A 16,104-nucleotide genomic window follows, 5' to 3' on the forward strand; every position below is an offset into this window, starting at 1 on the left:
GGCTGAGCGTGGGTTGACGCCTATAATCCCAGCACTTTGGGAGGCTAAGGTGGGCAGATCACTTGAGCCCAGGGGTTTGAGACCAGCCTGGGCAATATGTCAAAACCTTATCTCTACTGAAAACACAAAAATTAGCCGGGTGTAGTGGCATGCGCCTGTGATTCCAGCTACTCAAGAGGCTGAGGTGGGAGGATTGCTTGAGCCTGGGAGGCGGAGGTTGCAGTGAACTGTGATTGTGCCACCGCACTCCAGCCTGTGCAACAGAGCCAGACCCTGTCTCAAAAAAAAAAAAAAAAAAAATTAAATTTTCAGGAAGATGGCAAGCTGGTAGTTACATATAGCCAGTATTAGCAATTAAATTATATAGACTGGGTGTGGTGGTTCACACCTGTAATCCTAGCACTTTGGGAGGCCGAAGTGGGTGGATCACCTGAGATCAGGAGTTTGAGAGCAGCCTGGCCAACGTGGTGAAACCCCATCTCTACTAAAAATACAAAAATTAGCCAGGCGTGGTGGCATGTGCTTGTAATCCCAGCTACACGGGAGGCTGAGGCAGGAGAGTCACTCGAACCTGGGAGGTGGAGGTTGCAGTGAGCTGAGATCATGCCACTGCACTCCAGCCTGGGCGATAGAGTGAGACTCAGTCTCAAAAAATATATAAAATAAATAAATTATATAATCTTACAAATATATTCAAAACAAAGGTAATGAACCCTCAGAAACTCATCACTTTCTAATAATTTCCCTACATGTCCTGTGATGTCTGCCAGTGAGGTTGTGTGCACTGTTGTCTCTGTGTGGAGAGAATGCTGCATGGCGGCCGCCGCTGTGTGTCTCCCCGACCCACCTCCAGTCATGTCATGTTGGTAGCTTGGAGTTGGCCATAGCAGGTGTATTTACACCGCAGAAATTAAAAAATGCAGCCGGGCGTGCTGGCTCACGCCTATAATCTCCACACTTTGGGAGGCCGAGGCGGGTGGATCACCTAAGGTCAGGAGTTGAAGACCAGCCTGGCCAACATGGCAAAACATCTCTACTGAAAATACAAAAAAAGGGCTGAGCGTGGTGGCTCACACCTGTAATCCCAGCACTTTGGGGAGCCAAAGTGGGCAGATCATGAGGTCAGGAGATCGAGACCATCCTGGCTAACACGGTGAAACCCCATCTCTACTGAAAATACAAAAATTAGTTGGGCGTGGTGGTGCGTGCCTGTGATCCCAGCTACTCGAGAGGCTGAGGCAGGAGAATCGCTTAAACCCGGGAGGTGGAGGTTGCTGTGAGCCGAGATCACACCGCAGCACTCCAGCCTGGCGACAGAGCAAGGCTGCATCTCAAAAATAAAAAATAAAATTAGCCAGGTCTAGTGGCAGACGCCTGCAATCCCAGGTACTCGGGAGGCTGAGGCAGAAGAATCGCTTAAAACCAGGAGGCAGAGGTTGCAGTGAGCCAAGATTGCGCCATTGCACTCCAGCCAGGGCAACATAGTGAAACTTCGTCTCAAAAAAAAAAAGAAAAAAGAAATTAGCAAATGCTACCCATCAGGACTGACTTCCCTGGGCAGCCAGCTGTTAAACTAGCATCAGCTGCCATTGGTTCTGGTCCACCCCACTGACATCTGGAAGACAGGCAGAGGCACAATCTGGTGACGTCATGGCTAGGTTAGACACGTGTTGGTCTTGTTAGCTCTATGTGTAAATTCGGAAGTAACCCTGTCATCCCATCTCTGCACTCCAGATTTGTATATGCTTCCTCCAGAACCACCATGTTCACCCCATCACCTACAGACCTGGATCACAGACGTTCATGCGTCACCCATGCCTGCCCCGTCACCAACCCCTTCCGACCGTCACCCACTCACAATGTTGTCATCTCCGACAAAGAGACTCAGAGGCAGTCTGGGCACTCTGTGCTTCTGCTCTGAGAACTGGCTCTTATTGCCATGGGCTTGGGACTGGGTGTGTTCTAACCTCAAGCCTCTACTTTCCGCAGTCAACAAGTGGAAGAAGCTGTACTCCACCCCGCAACTGGCTGTCCCTACCTGCATGGGTTTTGGTGTTCACCAGGACAAATACAGGTGAACTGCTGTACTCACTGCTTGCCTCACTGGCCCCTTTTCTCCTCTTCCTGTTGTGAGTCCAGGCATGGCTGGGACCCTGAAGCTGTGGGCCAGTTCTTTGCTTCCTGGCTTCTCGTAGTTTTGACCCAGTTTGCTGCCCAGCCAGTCAGAACCTTTCATCTCACCTGGGACCAGGACCTTGCAGCCCCCACCACAGTCCATCCTTGGCAGCCGGTTCTCCTCTCTCCCCTGTTCATCGCCCACCTCCTGGGGTGCTTGTGTCTTTCAGATTCTTGGTGTTACCCAGCCTGGGGAGGAGCCTTCAGTCGGTCCTGGATGTCAGCCCAAAGCATGTGCTGTCAGAGAGGTCTGTGCTGCAGGTGGCCTGCCGGCTGGTGCGTACCCAGAAGTTGCTGAGCTGCTGCGTCGGGGAGGGCGCGTCAGATCCTAGTTCAGCAGGCTCTTTAGTCATTGACACATCCGGCCCCCACCTCCCTCCGCCACACATTGGGGGTTGTCTCACTGACATGGCAGGCGGTTAGAGCCGGTTGTTGGGGGTTCAGTCCTGTGGAGGGCCCCTGGGGGCCATGAGCATTGGAGGAAGGAGCCCCAGCCTCAAACTGAAGGCTTAGATTAGGCTTCCTGGTGGAGGGTGTTTCTAAGCCAAGACTCTCAGGATGAGTGGAAATAGCAAGGTGCTGGGTGGAAGAGGCAGAGGATAGATGAGAGGATGGTCCGGCCAAGGATACAGCTGGAGCAAGGCTTATGTGGAATAGAGAGCATATGGCATTTGTTCATTAATTCATTCATTCATCCTCATTAAATATTCATCAGGCACTTGCTGGGTGCCAGATGCTGTCCCCAGGGCTGGGTGCAGAGCAGGGAGCAGCACAAACATGATTTCTGTGTCTTGGAGCTCACAGTCTAGTGGGAGGGACCAATAGTAAATCAAACAGTTGGGCAAACTATGACGAGTGCTCTGAGTAGAAGCGGCCCCTGCTGTGATGGAGAATAAGAGGGCCCAGTTTGCATTGCTGGAGGGATGGACATACCAAGGGAGCGACATGCTGAGTCCTAAGGTCTTTATGTTCAGTATCTGCACTATGGCCCTGCAGTGGGGAGAGATGGAGTTGGTGTGGACAGGTCAGCAATGACCACATCACACAGGGCCTCGCACAGCAGGCTGAGGGGCTGGGATCTGTCTTGAGGGCACTGGAGAGCCACAAGAGTGCTGGGATTAGGGGAGGGCAGGGTCAGCTCTGGGTACAGAAAGGCCCTCAGGGGCCGTATGTGGAGGGACTGGAATGGGGAGAAGAATCTCAGGGTCCATTTGGAGAGGACAAGGCTGGGGAGGGTCTCAGGCACTGGGAATGGAGAGTCTATAAAAGGAGAACGAGCAGAACTTTGGCCCTGGGGTCAAAGAGGGTTAAGGATATGATCGGAATGTAGCTGATACTCGGGCAGCAGACACAGTTGAAGAGTTGGCCTGGTGCAGCCGCTCACACTGGTAATCCCAGCACTTTGGGAGGACAAGGCAGGTGGATCACTTGAGCTCAGGAGTTCAAGACCAGCCTGGGCAACATGGCAAAATGCCCTCTCTAATAAAACTAGAAAAAATTAGCCGGGTGTGGTGGTGCGCACCTGTAGTCCCAGTTACTTGTGAGGCTGAGGTGGGAGGATCACCTGAGCTTGGGAAATCAAGGCTACAGTGAGCAGTGATTGCACCACTGCACTGCAGCCTGGGCAACAGGAGTGAGACCCTGTCTCAAAAATATGTATATATACACACACCAAAAGAAGAGTCTGGAGCTCAGTGGGACAGCTGGAGCTGGAGATCAAGATATAAATTACTTAACAAGATTGATTTCTGCTCTCTAAGACAGGTGAGAAGAGCTCTTTTGATATTCACAGGTGCTGAGTCATTTTTGTAGACAGACATTAACCCCTTCTCCCTCTCCTGAGTTTGCCATCAGCTAAGAGAGAAATACAGGAAGCCACGCATTAGCTCAACTGGTGAGCTCCCTGACAGCCTGATTAGAGGCATGCTCAATGTGCTGTCACAGCGGGCTCCTCATGCTGCCCCGGATTTAGTCAGGTTTAACCCCCAGTCACGGTGCCGGATGACCCCAGGCCTTAATAGTGGGGCTCCCTGCCCCAGTCTGCACCAGAGGCTGTGTTAGTCGTACTACTTGTGCAGACACTGGCTTGCTTCTTCCCCCAGCTGGATGCCCTGGAGTTCCTCCATGAGAATGAGTATGTTCATGGAAATGTGACAGCTGAAAATATCTTTGTGGATCCAGAGGACCGGAGTCAGGTAAGAGCCAGCTCCTGCCCACTCTGGAAGATCTCTGGGCTCAGGTTCCCATCTGTCTCCAAACCTCTATTTATTTCACAGTGCTTATTACAGACAAAGGATTGTTGCCCATCATATATAAAGAGCTCCTTCAAATAAATAAGAAAAGTAACTTAGGAAAATTGGCAAAGTATAAGAAAAGCAATTCTTAAAAAACGAAATCCACAGGCTAACTAAATAATATGAAAAGATATGACCAGGCATGGTGGGTCATGCCTGTAATTCCAGCACTATGGGAGGCCGAGGTGGGTGGATCACAAGGTCAGGAGATCGAGACCATCCTGGCTAACACGGTGAAACCCCGTCTCTACTAAAAATACAAAAAATTAGCCAGGTGTGGTGGCAGTCACCTGTAGTCCCAGCTACTCAGGAGGCTGAGGCAGGAGAATGGCGTGAACCCGGGAGGCGGAGGTTGCGGTGAGCCGAGATCACACCACTGCACTCCAGCCTGGGCAACACAGCGAGACTCTGTCTCAAAAAAAAAAAAAAGAAAGAAAGAAAAGATATTCAACTTCCTTGGTAATCATAGAGATGTAACTTAAAACAAGATGCTATTTTTACCCTCTGAACAAAATGAAGAATGATTTTGAACTTGAATGATTAAGAATTAAGGACAAAATTAAGATGGGAAGCCAGCTCTCCCGTTTCTGGGCTCGTGCTTCTCACTGCTCGTTGTCAGGCAGACTTGTTCCTCCTGGTGAGAAAATCGCCACCAGCAGATCAGGCTTAAATCCCCAAAGCTCAGCAGCCCTGGCAGAAACAGACCTGAACTGCATGGACTGAGAAGTGGGGGGAGACAATCCCAGATGAAAATCCTGAAACTAAGCATTAAGAATCTTCAGAGAAACAGAACTGGCAGGGTGTGTGTGTGTGTGTAGAGATTTATTCTAAGGAATTGGCTCGTTGATAATGGAAGCTAAGCAGTCCTGAGATCTTCAGTTTGCAATCTGGAGACCTAGGAGAGCCAATGATGTGAGTTTCAGTTTAAAGGCCAGCAGGCTTGAGACCCAAAAAGAGGGGTTGTTTCAGTTCCAGTCCAAAGGCGGGAAAAGACCAATGTTCTAGCTCAAGCAGTCAGGGAGGAAGAGCTTCTGGTTACTTAGCTTTTTATTCTGTTCACATCTTGAGTTGATTGAATGAGACCCACCCACATTAGGGAGAATAATCTGCCTTACTCAGTCTACAAACCCCAATGTTCATCTCTTTCACAACACCCTCGTAGATACTCCCAGAATGGGGTTTGGCCAAATGTCTGGGCACCCCATGGCCCAGTCAAGTTGCCACATAAAATTGACCATCCTGGCTAGGTTCCCGTGTCTGACACCTCTAATTCCAGCACTTTGGGAGACCAAAGTGGGAGAATCGTTTGAGCCCAGGAGTTCGAGACCAGCCTGGGAAACATAGGGAACCTCGTCTCTACAAAATAAAAAATAATAACCTATCCAGGTGTAGTGGCACACACCTGTGGTTCCAGCTACTCGGGAGTCTGAGGTAGAAGGATCACCTGAGCCCAGGAGATTGAGGCTGCAGTGAACCATGATCGTGCTACTGTACTCCAACCTGCGTGACCGAGTGAGACCCTGTCTCAAAACTTAAAAAAAATATATATATATTTTAATGAACACCACAAACTGTGAACAGAAAAACAGGGAGCAGGGGAAGTGTATAGGTCTTACACAGACAAAACCAACAGTTGTCCACTATCCATATGGTAGAATAAAATGCAGCCATTGAAAAGAGGACATGGACTGGGCACAGTGGCTCACACCTGTAATCCCAGCGCTTTGGGAGGCCAAGGCAGGAGGATCACTTGAGCCTAGGGTTTCAAGACCAGCCTGGGCAACAGGGCAAAACCCCATCTTTACAAAAAAATACAAAAAATCAGCTGGGCATGTGGCACATGCCTGTAGTCCCAGCTACTCGGGAGGCTGAGGTGGGAGGATCACTGGAGCCTAGGAGGCTACAGTGAGCCGTGATCGCACCACTACACTCCAACCTAGGTGACAGAGTGAAACCCCATCTCAAAATAAATAAATATTTTTGAAAGAAGATTTGGTTAACTTTGTGTATCAGGCAGAAAGCATTTAACTTTTGTTTTAAACTTAAGCCTCATAAGAACCCTTTGAGGTGGGGACTATTATCATTTTATAAATGGAGAAATCATAGCAGAGAGTAGTATAGCTTGCCCAAGGTTGTACCACCACCAGCGGGCTGAGCTGGCGTTTGAACCCAGGCCATCTGGCCCCAGAGTTAATGCCCAGAACCGCTGTTAAAGTGTTAAGTTCTGGTGTCCAACAGGAGGTCTGGTGTAAGGCCTCTGGAAAACAAGAGCCCCTCCCCATCCACATATGTTACCTGGTTATTTAAAAAAAAAAAAAAATGTGGAATGATGCATCAAGAAACTTACTAGTGGTTATTTCTGAGCAGTGGGTTTTAGGGGCTGGGAGGAAATATGATGGCTGGTTTGGGTTCTTTTTACTTCACATCGTTTTTACTATGAGCATGGCTTAGTTTTGTAAGTGAAAACTTTGGTGGAATGGTTGTTTTCAGTTGTGCTCCTCACCTCCAATCTGTATGGCTTCTCCCTGTGTCCACAGGTGACCTTGGCAGGCTATGGCTTCGCCTTCCGCTATTGCCCGGGTGGCAAACACGTGGCCTATGTGGAAGGCAGCAGGAGCCCTCACGAGGGGGACCTTGAGTTCATTAGCATGGACCTGCACAAGGGATGCGGTACGAGGCCAGGGAAGGGTTTGGGACCACGGAGACATGCTTCTCATACAAGGGCAGCTCTAGGAGTTCACAGCCAGAGACAGCAGGTGGCCACACAGGACAGGCACTAAGGGCGCCAGGACAGGGATCAGAACCACAGACAGCGTCCTGACCACTGTGAGAGGGGGAGGGGGTGGGTAGCGGTTCAGCACCAAGGTCAGTGGGAGGCTGGGCACTGGGGAGCCCTGAGTTCCAGAGGTTGGGATTCAGGATCTGGTGTAGACTTGGAAGATGGGAGTTGCCTAGGAGTCATCCAGGAGGGACTGTTGAGGAGGTGGTTGGCCACCACGTCTGGAATGTGGGAGGGAAATCTGGGCAGAGGCTCTGCAGTGTCTCGGGAGTTTATCAGCCGAAGCCCTGGGAGAGGTTGGGATCATCCAGGGAAAGTGTAGAGACTGGGAAGAGGGCCTGGGGCAGATTTCTTGAGCCCCTCTTTCTCACATCCCTTTATATCATGGCTGTCCACATGCTTGCCACGTCCTCCCACCAGACTGAGCTCCTCCAGGGCGGGGAAGGTACCCCTGCCCCCAGCGTCGGGTGGTGGAAGGCCAGCACGGACGACAAGTAGTGCTTGTCCAGTGCTTACACAAAGCGTTGTCTAAATTAAGCATTGTCTTATGCTCAGGAAGCATAAGGAAAATACACCGTCCGGGTCGCCCCGGCCCTGCCCCACTGAGGCTGGGGTTGGTACCCATCCTCCTGGGCTCCTGTATGTTCTGTGTCCTTTGTCACTCAGGTAGTCCCACGCCATAGCTGTCTCCCAACTAGGCTGTCATGGGCTGGCACCTGACGAGATTCCAGTCTGGGTTTTCAGAAATCAGCTGAGCCCAGCACACGGGTGCTGAGGATTGAATGAGTGCATGAATGAGAGAAGAGTGGATGAGGGTGACCTGAAGAAAGGGGCTGAGGGGATGGTTGAGTGAGAGTAAGTCAGGATAAGAATCAGCTTCTGCCAGCCGGGCGCAGTGACTCAAGCCTGTAATCCCAGCACTTTGGGAGGCCGAGACGGGCGGATCATGAGGTCAGGAGATCGAGACCATCCTGGCTAACACGGTGAAACCCCATCTCTACTAAAAAATACAAAAAACTAGCCGGGCGAGGTGGCGGGCGCCTGTAGTCCCAGCTACCCGGGAGGCTGAGGCAGGAGAATGGCCTGAACCCGGGAGGCGGAGCTTGCAGTGAGCTGAGATCCAGCCATTGCACTCCAGCCTGGGCGACAGAGGACAGAGCGAGACTCTCTGTCTCAAAAAAAAAAAAAAAAAAAAGAGTCAGCTTCTGCCTACTCATGAAAGTGAATGAGCAGAGGAGACAGCCCATATGGCTGGAATGCTGAGTGCATGAGTGCATGGTTGAGTCAGTGAGAGACAGACAGGAAGGAAGGGAGTGGATGCACTGGTGAATGGAGCATCCAGACTGAGGTGCCACCTCTACCCTTCCCTTCCCAGGGCCATCCCGCCGCAGCGACCTCCAGAGCCTGGGCTACTGCATGCTGAAGTGGCTCTACGGGTTTCTGCCATGGACAAACTGCCTTCCTAACACTGAGGACATCATGAAGCAAAAACAGAAGTGAGTCGGGGTCAGCAGAACCCCTGCAGGTGGGCAGAAGCCCAGAGCCCAGCTGGGAGCAGGAGGGAAGGGGAAGTGGCATCTAGCAGAGCCCAAGTCCTCTGAGCTGCACAGACATGTGCTGCGCTGTCCACACAGCAGGCGAGGCAGGGGTTCCGGAGCCACGCTGCCTGGGCTTGGACTCTGGCCCCACCACTGTGGGGTGTTAACGTCTACGAGCCTCAGTATCCTTCTCCATGAGATGGTCTCCTACTAGCGCCCACCTTACGGGACTGCAGAAGGGTTCAGGGAAGTCAGGTATACACAGCACTTAGCACAGGGACTGGCTTGTAGAAAATGCTCATCATGTGTGGGGCACCATGACTCATTCATCACAAACACGCAGGCAACCTGAGCAGGACAGGCCCAGGCCCTCCACGCCGCAGCACTGGTAGCAGCACCCATCCAGTGTTCACACTGCCAGATCAGCGCCTTCACCTCTGTATGTAAACCACCAGGTCTTACCATTGCTGGTTTAAACATTGCTGTTTAAACATTCAGCACCAAAGCCAGTGGACAGCGGAACATATGGAGAAGTTCTGGGGTGAGATTGAACACTAAGGGCACTGAGCAGCTGGACACAGGGAGCGCTAGGGATATGGGTTCAGCATTAGGGACAGCAGGCAGCTGGGCACAAAAGGGAGGCACTGAGGTGTGTGGTCAGCACCAAGGACAGCAGGCGGCGGTACACAAAGGGAAGCGCTAGGAATGTGGGTTCAGCACGAGGGACAGTGGGCTGCTGGGCACAAAATGGAAGCGCGGGGTGTAGGTTCAGCACCAAGGACAGTAGGCAGCTGGTCCTAGCTGGCGTGCTAGGCATGCATTTCAGACATGAATAAGAGTTACCCAGGCCGGGCATGGTGGTTCACGTCTTAATCCCAGCACTTTGGGAGGCCAAGGTGGGTGGATCGCGAGGTCAGGAGTTTGAGACCAGCCTGGCCAACATAGTGAAACCCTGTCTCTACTGAAAATACAAAAATTAGCCTGACACAGTGGCAGGCACCTGTTATCCCAGCTGCTTGGGAGGCTGAGGCAGGAGAATTGCTTGAACCTGGCAGGTGGAGGTTGCAGTGAGCGGAGATCACGCCACTGCATTCCATCCTGGGTGACAGAGCAAGACTCTGTCTCGGACTTGTTGCCCGAGTCATCTGGGAGGCAGCTGGCCATCTCCGTCTGAAGTGCAGGAGTGAAGTCTAGAGGGAGACTCAGATCCCAGGAATATCTCAGGAGCTGTCAACTGAAGCCCCAGGAGAGGATGAGATTATCTGGGAAAGCATATAGAGTGGGAAGAGGGTGAACCCTCCAGTGAATGGCATTGAGTCCCTCATACTTCCCTGTCCTTAGTGTGCTGTGAATTCCTTCCCAGTCCTTCCCTCACGTAAAGCCTTTCTCATTTATTTTACTCCCTTCGTATCCCCCAACTTCTTTCTCTCAACCATGGACAGCTGCTCAAGCACACTTACCATGTGTTCTGCTGACGTGTTCACTTAGATGTATTTATACCCTCAAAATCGCATGCTGGCCGTGGTCCTGTGTGTGATTTGCGTAAGTGATGTTCCTCTCTGCATCTCATCTGTCTCTGGCTCTCTTCAAATTTAACCCTACCCCTACATGTGGATCGAGTTCATTGCTCCTGACTGCTGCTTCTAAATCAATTTTCTGTAGACATGTCTGTGTCCTTAAACTATATATGGTGGTACTGTGTGTTGAATTTGTATAAATAGTACTATGCTCTAAACCTCCTGCTGTTTCTTGCCTTCTTTCACTCAATGTTATGTTTTTAACTTTAGCTATATAACTAGTTCACTACTTCCGAATGCTGCTAAATGTGTTAGTTTAGATGCATCTGTGTCCTTAAAAACTGTGACGTTCTTGGGTGCGTATTTAATTGGCATATGTGGCACCATGCCCAGAATTTCATCCTCCTTCAGACGAGGGGATGTGTCTCATCATTTTGACTTCCTCCTACTGACTGTTCAGAGCTAACATTTATTATACACTTGTCTGTGCCAGGCACTGCCCCTGGTGCTTCCCCTGCATCCTCACAACTGCTCTGAGCTGTGTGCTCTCACACAGATCTGTGGCACAGAGAATTAGGTAGTCAGCCCAGGCCACACAGCTACTCAGCAGGGGCTCCTGGGCTCAAACCCAGGCCATTCAACTCCACAGACAGCCCCTGTCACCTACACGCTGCTTCCCAAGTGGAGGAGGCTTATGAGGTGAACTGGTGGTGCCTGGACCCAGCCTACCTTCACTCAACAAGTACTGAACCCCTGCCATGTGCTAGGCTCTGTTCTAGGCCCTGGGGATACAGGAGTGAGTAAGACAAAAATCCCTGCCCTCAGGGAGCTCATATCCTATTGGGGGAGACAGGAGCTAAAGAGTGAAACACATGGTGTGTCAGAGGTCAGACTGATGGGGATCCTGGGGCCAGGTCCTGGGTGTCCACTGGTGGGACTGTTGGTGGGGGTGTGCAGCACACTTTCAGGTCTGATGTCGGGGGCAGGTCTCACAGCGATGGTAACAGGCAAATTGCCCCCTGAAGGACCATGAAGCTTTAAACAGTGGCAAGAAGGATATCACACACATTGACTAATTTGCCCCAATATCCCTGCAGAAAGAGGGAGGGACAGAGAGGCCTTCAGCCCCCAGACTTCCACAGGCAACCTCTGCATGGGAAGCCAGGCTCAGAACCCGCTAGACAAGTCCACTGCCCATTTTCTTAGAGCTTATTTTCACACTTACTCTCTCGCTTTAACACATGGTGCTGGGGTTTTCTGCCCACAGCAGTGAGACAAAGGTTTCTTTTGAAATGAAGCCAGGTGAAAACGGTGAGTCCCAGAAGGAGCAGCCCGCTGGAGTCCCGGTGTGAGTGAAGGTAGCGAGATGCTCCCTCACACACTGATGGGTTAGCTCAGGACAAGGCTGAGCTGCTCTCACGAGGAGACCCCAAAACACTGCAGCTTCCACGAGGGAGGGTTCACATCTCTAACTAACAGTCCCAAGACAGGAGACTGAGGGCAGTAGGGGCGCCTCAATTCCCTGTGACACACACACATCCTCCTCTGGATGCAACAGAGAGCACACATCGTGGGTGCCCAAGAAACGGGCAGATCTGGCACAGTGGCTCATGCCTTTTATCCCAGCACTTTGGAAGCTTAGGCGAGCAGATTGCTTGAGCCCAGGAGTTTGAGACCAGCCTGGACAACATGATGAGACCCCATCTCTACAAGAACTGTATCCGGGTGTGGTAACACACGCCTGTAGTCCCAGCTACTCAGGATGCTGAGGTGGAAGGATCACTTGAGTCCAAGGAGGTGGAGGCTGCAGTGAGCTGTGATTGTGTCGCTGCACTCCAACCTGGGCAACCAGAGTGAGACCCTGTCTCAAAAAAAAAGGAAAGAAAAATCATAGTGGAATGAAGAACAACTAAGGAGTGAATGCTGAGCCCGCCCAGGCTTCATTGTGGACACAGAGGTCAGGCAGACGCAGGCCCAGTGTCGGGGGTTCCAGGGCTGGAAGGAGACACAGACAGGAAGCAGGAGCTGCAGGTGAGGGTGGAGGTAGCCCGGCACTGTGGGAGCAGAGGGGAGGCACAGGACCCCGCCGCCGGCTCCTGGAAACCCTCACCTGGGAGATGCCTGACCTGGTCTGTAGAGAACACAAGAGCCTCCCAGGTGGGCAAGGGGGAGGCAGGATTCCTAGGCAGACAGGACAGCACAGCTCTGCACCCTCTCCACTCATGCATTTAGTGCCAGGTTCCTGAGGCCAGTGGCTGTGCTGGACACCCAGGTTAGAATCAGCCCACGGTGCCTCTGCACTCCGATCTTGTCAGGGAAACCGGTCCCTGAGGCGCCCCTGGGTTGAGTCTTCTCCCCACTCCACTTCCTAACTCCTAAGAGCAGTCACGTCACCCTTTTCACATCCCATCGCCTAAAGAGACTTGACGACGTGTGACTGGTTCACAGAGAGGGCCTGCACTCGTCAACATGGTGCAGGGTGAATAAGAGGTCACGGTAATCATCTCGTATCAACGATAGCAGCATGGATAACAGTAATTCCACAGCCCCAGCTCCAGACCACAACCGTAGAAGGCCAGGTGCACAAAAATGCTCCCTGGAGCTCCCTGGAGCTCCCTGGAGCTGGTGATGTTGACACTGTCCCCCAGACACCCCTCCCTCACTCCCAGCCCAGCGTCTCTTAGCCCAGACCGTAGCCAAGGGGACCACAAGGGGGCGATGTTGCTACTTGCTCGTTTCCTGGCACCCTAAGGTGCCCTGCGCTAGGACGTTTTACTGGTATACATGGCCTTTTTCCATTCATTCAACAGATACTCACTTTTTGCACTTTATAGTTCACGACAGGCAGAATGAGTAAAAGAAGGAGGAGAGGCAGTTTGAGTCCCTGAGGCTTTCTGGCATTCAAGGCCCATTGCTGGGCAAAGCACAAATGAGAGCCAGCTTTGGACCTGCTCTCAGGGCTCCCCAGCTGGTCAGGGAGAGCCCGCGGCAGGGGGTGGCAGTGACATTGCTGTGCAGCGTGTAACATCCTGTTGATGGCACAACCGGGCCTTCCTGCGCTTGTATGTTGATGGCTGCCGTGGGACATCCGCGGACCTACACACAGGCCCAGGAGGGACGGCGTTCCTCTGCCTGGAGGGGTCTGGGGAAGACTTCCTAGGAGGCCAGACCCTCGAGCTGTATCTCGAAGGGAGAACAGCCACCTGCCAGAGCTCAGGGTGGGGAAGGCTGCCCAGGCAGCGAGCATGATACGTGCAGAGGCAGATGTGTGTGGATGTGTGGCCTGGTGGGACTAGGAGTCCTTTGGTGTGGATGGGACATGCAATGGGAGAAGGGAGTGGAGAGATGGAGCTAGAGGGTGGCCAATGTGTGCTAGGGAGCCACGGGTGCCAGAGTGGGCTGTGAGCAAGGAGGGTCAGGGATAGGTGTAGAGACCCTCTGGGGTCATGTGGGGATGCACAGGAGGCCAGGGAGGAGTTGAGGTCCAGGGAAAAGGGATGAGGCCTGAGCTGCGCCCAGATCCATGGGGCAGAGAGATTTGAGGAGCAGGAGGGTGGGGCTGGGGGATAACGAAGGCAGGGTCAGAGCTTAGTGACTGGGCAGGTGGTGGGAGCTGGCCCAATGGGCCAGGCAGAGAAGTGGAGGGGCTGGGCCTTTGCTGACCCCAGCAAAGACAGTGGGTGAATCAGGATTTTTCCTAAACAGCCAAAGAGGGGTGCACGTGCGTGCACGTGTGTGTGTGTTATACATATATGTGTATGTGTGTGTATGTACATATACAGTCCTGATTATTCAGAGTCCATATGTGTGAATTCTCCTACTCACTAAAAGTATTTGTAACCCCAAATCAATTCTTGCAGTTCTTTCGTGGCCACTTGCGGATACATAGTGTGGAGAAAAATTTTAATCACCTGGCACACGTGTTCCCAGCCTAGGCTGGAGCCAAACAGCATTCTGCCTCCCTGTTTCAGCGCCTACACCATATACGCCAGTGTCCTTTTCACTGTTTAGTTAATGCTACATTTTTTCCTGTTTTTATGCCTTTTTTTTTTTTTTTGAAACGGAGTTTCTTTTTTTTTTTTGAGGCGGAGTCTCGCTCTGTTGCTCTGTTGCCCAGGCTGGAGTGCATTGGCCGGATCTCAGCTCACTGCAAGCTCCACCTCCCGGGTTTACGCCATTCTCCTGCCTCAGCCTCCCGAGTAGCTGGGACTACAGGCGTCCACCACTTCGCCCAGCTAGTTTTTTGTGTTTTTTTAGTAGAGACGGGGTTTCACCGTGTTCGCCAGGATGGTCTCGATCTCCTGACCTCGTGATCCGCCCGTCTCGGCCTCCCAAAGTGCTGGGATTACAGGCTTGAACCACCGCGCCCGGCGCTTTTTGTCAGTGATGATGCCATTTAAAATGGCCTCAGCCAGGCGTGGTGGTTCACACCTGTAATCCCAGCACTTTGGGAGGCCAAGACAGGAGGATCAGAGCAGCCTGGGCAACATAGTGAGAACCCGTCTCTACAAAAAAATCAAACAGCCACCTAGCATAATGCTGAAGTGTTGTCTGATGTCCCGAAGCCTGAAATGGTTAATAATTCGTGTGTTGTATCAGTTTTGTTCAGGCATGAGCTACAGAGCTGTTGGCCGTGAGTTTGTGGGGAATTCTTATCATTTCAGGTTGCCTTGGCATTCACTTGAATGTAAGTTGGACTTTCATGCCAGAAGCAGGGCTCGGTCTCCCTCAGCACAATTTACAGTTTTCCACGTCCTCCCAGTTCCTCCGTGTGGTTGACTCAGGTATTTCCCTTATGCAGCCGCCTCCGGGGGAACGCCTCCCTCCCTGTGTGTCAGCCACAGACAGCCTACTTGGCCCCACTGGCCCCCACATCCCACTGAACTGTGCAGATGCCACAGCGACCCCCTCTCAGGCACAGCGTGACCTCCAGGAACTCGAGCCTGCTTGCTTTGAACCCACCAGTTAAAATCCCCTCAAAATGTGTGGATACCGCCCATTGGCCCCTCACGCAACCATGAGCTCCCTGACCTGTGTGTGTGCGTGTGTCTGTCTGTGGGTGTCTGTGTGTGTGCGTGGGATGGGGGGGAGGTCCCCTTTGGGTGTGTCGTGTGCCCCCAGGACCTGTGAGTAATAAAATATTTATTTTCATCTTGGATCTTTCCTCATCGTCGAAGGAATCCTCTCCATCTTAAGGATCCCAGATTAAAATAGAGTTCAGTGCTAATGAATCAGCAATACTTATTACATAAGATGTCTTTCAACAGAAACATACTTAAAACAAGGTGTATTGATCGGGGAAAATAGTGTGGCTGGAGGCTTGCAGGAGGCCACTGCTGTTTCCCCTGGGAACAATGGTAGTGGGTTGGTTGATCCAGTGTTCACAGCGGCTTTAAGAACATAACTTCCCTGGATGGCAGAGGGGGCTGTGTATATATCTTAGGCTGTGTATATATCTTAGGCATTCTGTTTTAAAAGGTTGCTCTCCTTTCCCTAAAAGACCTTCCACATGTGCTTCTGTCCCTTCAGGTTTACTGATAAGCCGGGGCCCTTTGTGGGACCCTGCGGTCGTTGGATCAGACCCTCAGGTACGTCCTGAAGGGAGTGGGAACAGGCAGGGACCTGGGCGGGACCTGGTGGCTCATATCCATCTTGGGGTGGCCTCTCCTTACACCTCTTCATTTTTTTTAGTTTTCCAAATTGCATTTGTAATATGTACCCATTGTAGAAAGACAAAAATTGTCAAAACATTCGTAAGTGCCTCTGAACAACAACAAAACAAAAACACACAAGTGTTTTTT

General features: G+C 51.8%; 1 protein-coding gene across 10 annotated transcripts in view; it reads left to right on the top strand.

The window, feature by feature from the left end:
• The window catches only part of VRK3 (VRK serine/threonine kinase 3), a 50,650-nt gene extending 34,552 nt beyond the window's left edge, over positions 1-16,098 (top strand). For 6 of the 10 annotated variants that reach the window (XM_026448404.1, XM_023182756.2, XM_023182755.2 and 3 more), the window contains 7 exons: positions 1,990-2,074; positions 2,346-2,451; positions 4,278-4,370; positions 7,007-7,139; positions 8,624-8,744; positions 14,968-14,990; positions 15,105-15,530. In XM_026448404.1, the coding sequence (XP_026304189.1) occupies positions 1,990-2,074; positions 2,346-2,451; positions 4,278-4,370; positions 7,007-7,139; positions 8,624-8,744; positions 14,968-14,990; positions 15,105-15,229 (686 nt within the window). In that variant the 3' untranslated portion in view covers positions 15,230-15,530. Of the gene's footprint in view, positions 1-1,989; positions 2,075-2,345; positions 2,452-4,277; positions 4,371-7,006; positions 7,140-8,623; positions 8,745-14,967; positions 14,991-15,104; positions 15,531-15,832 lie in introns of those variants that run through there. The other 4 variants (XM_023182766.2, XM_026448406.1, XM_026448407.2 and 1 more) reach the window with 2 other exon arrangements.
• The last annotated feature ends 6 nt before the right edge of the window (positions 16,099-16,104 follow it).

This window comes from Piliocolobus tephrosceles, chromosome 21 (assembly GCF_002776525.5).
Source record: "Piliocolobus tephrosceles isolate RC106 chromosome 21, ASM277652v3, whole genome shotgun sequence".
Taxonomy (NCBI): Eukaryota; Metazoa; Chordata; class Mammalia; order Primates; family Cercopithecidae; genus Piliocolobus; species Piliocolobus tephrosceles.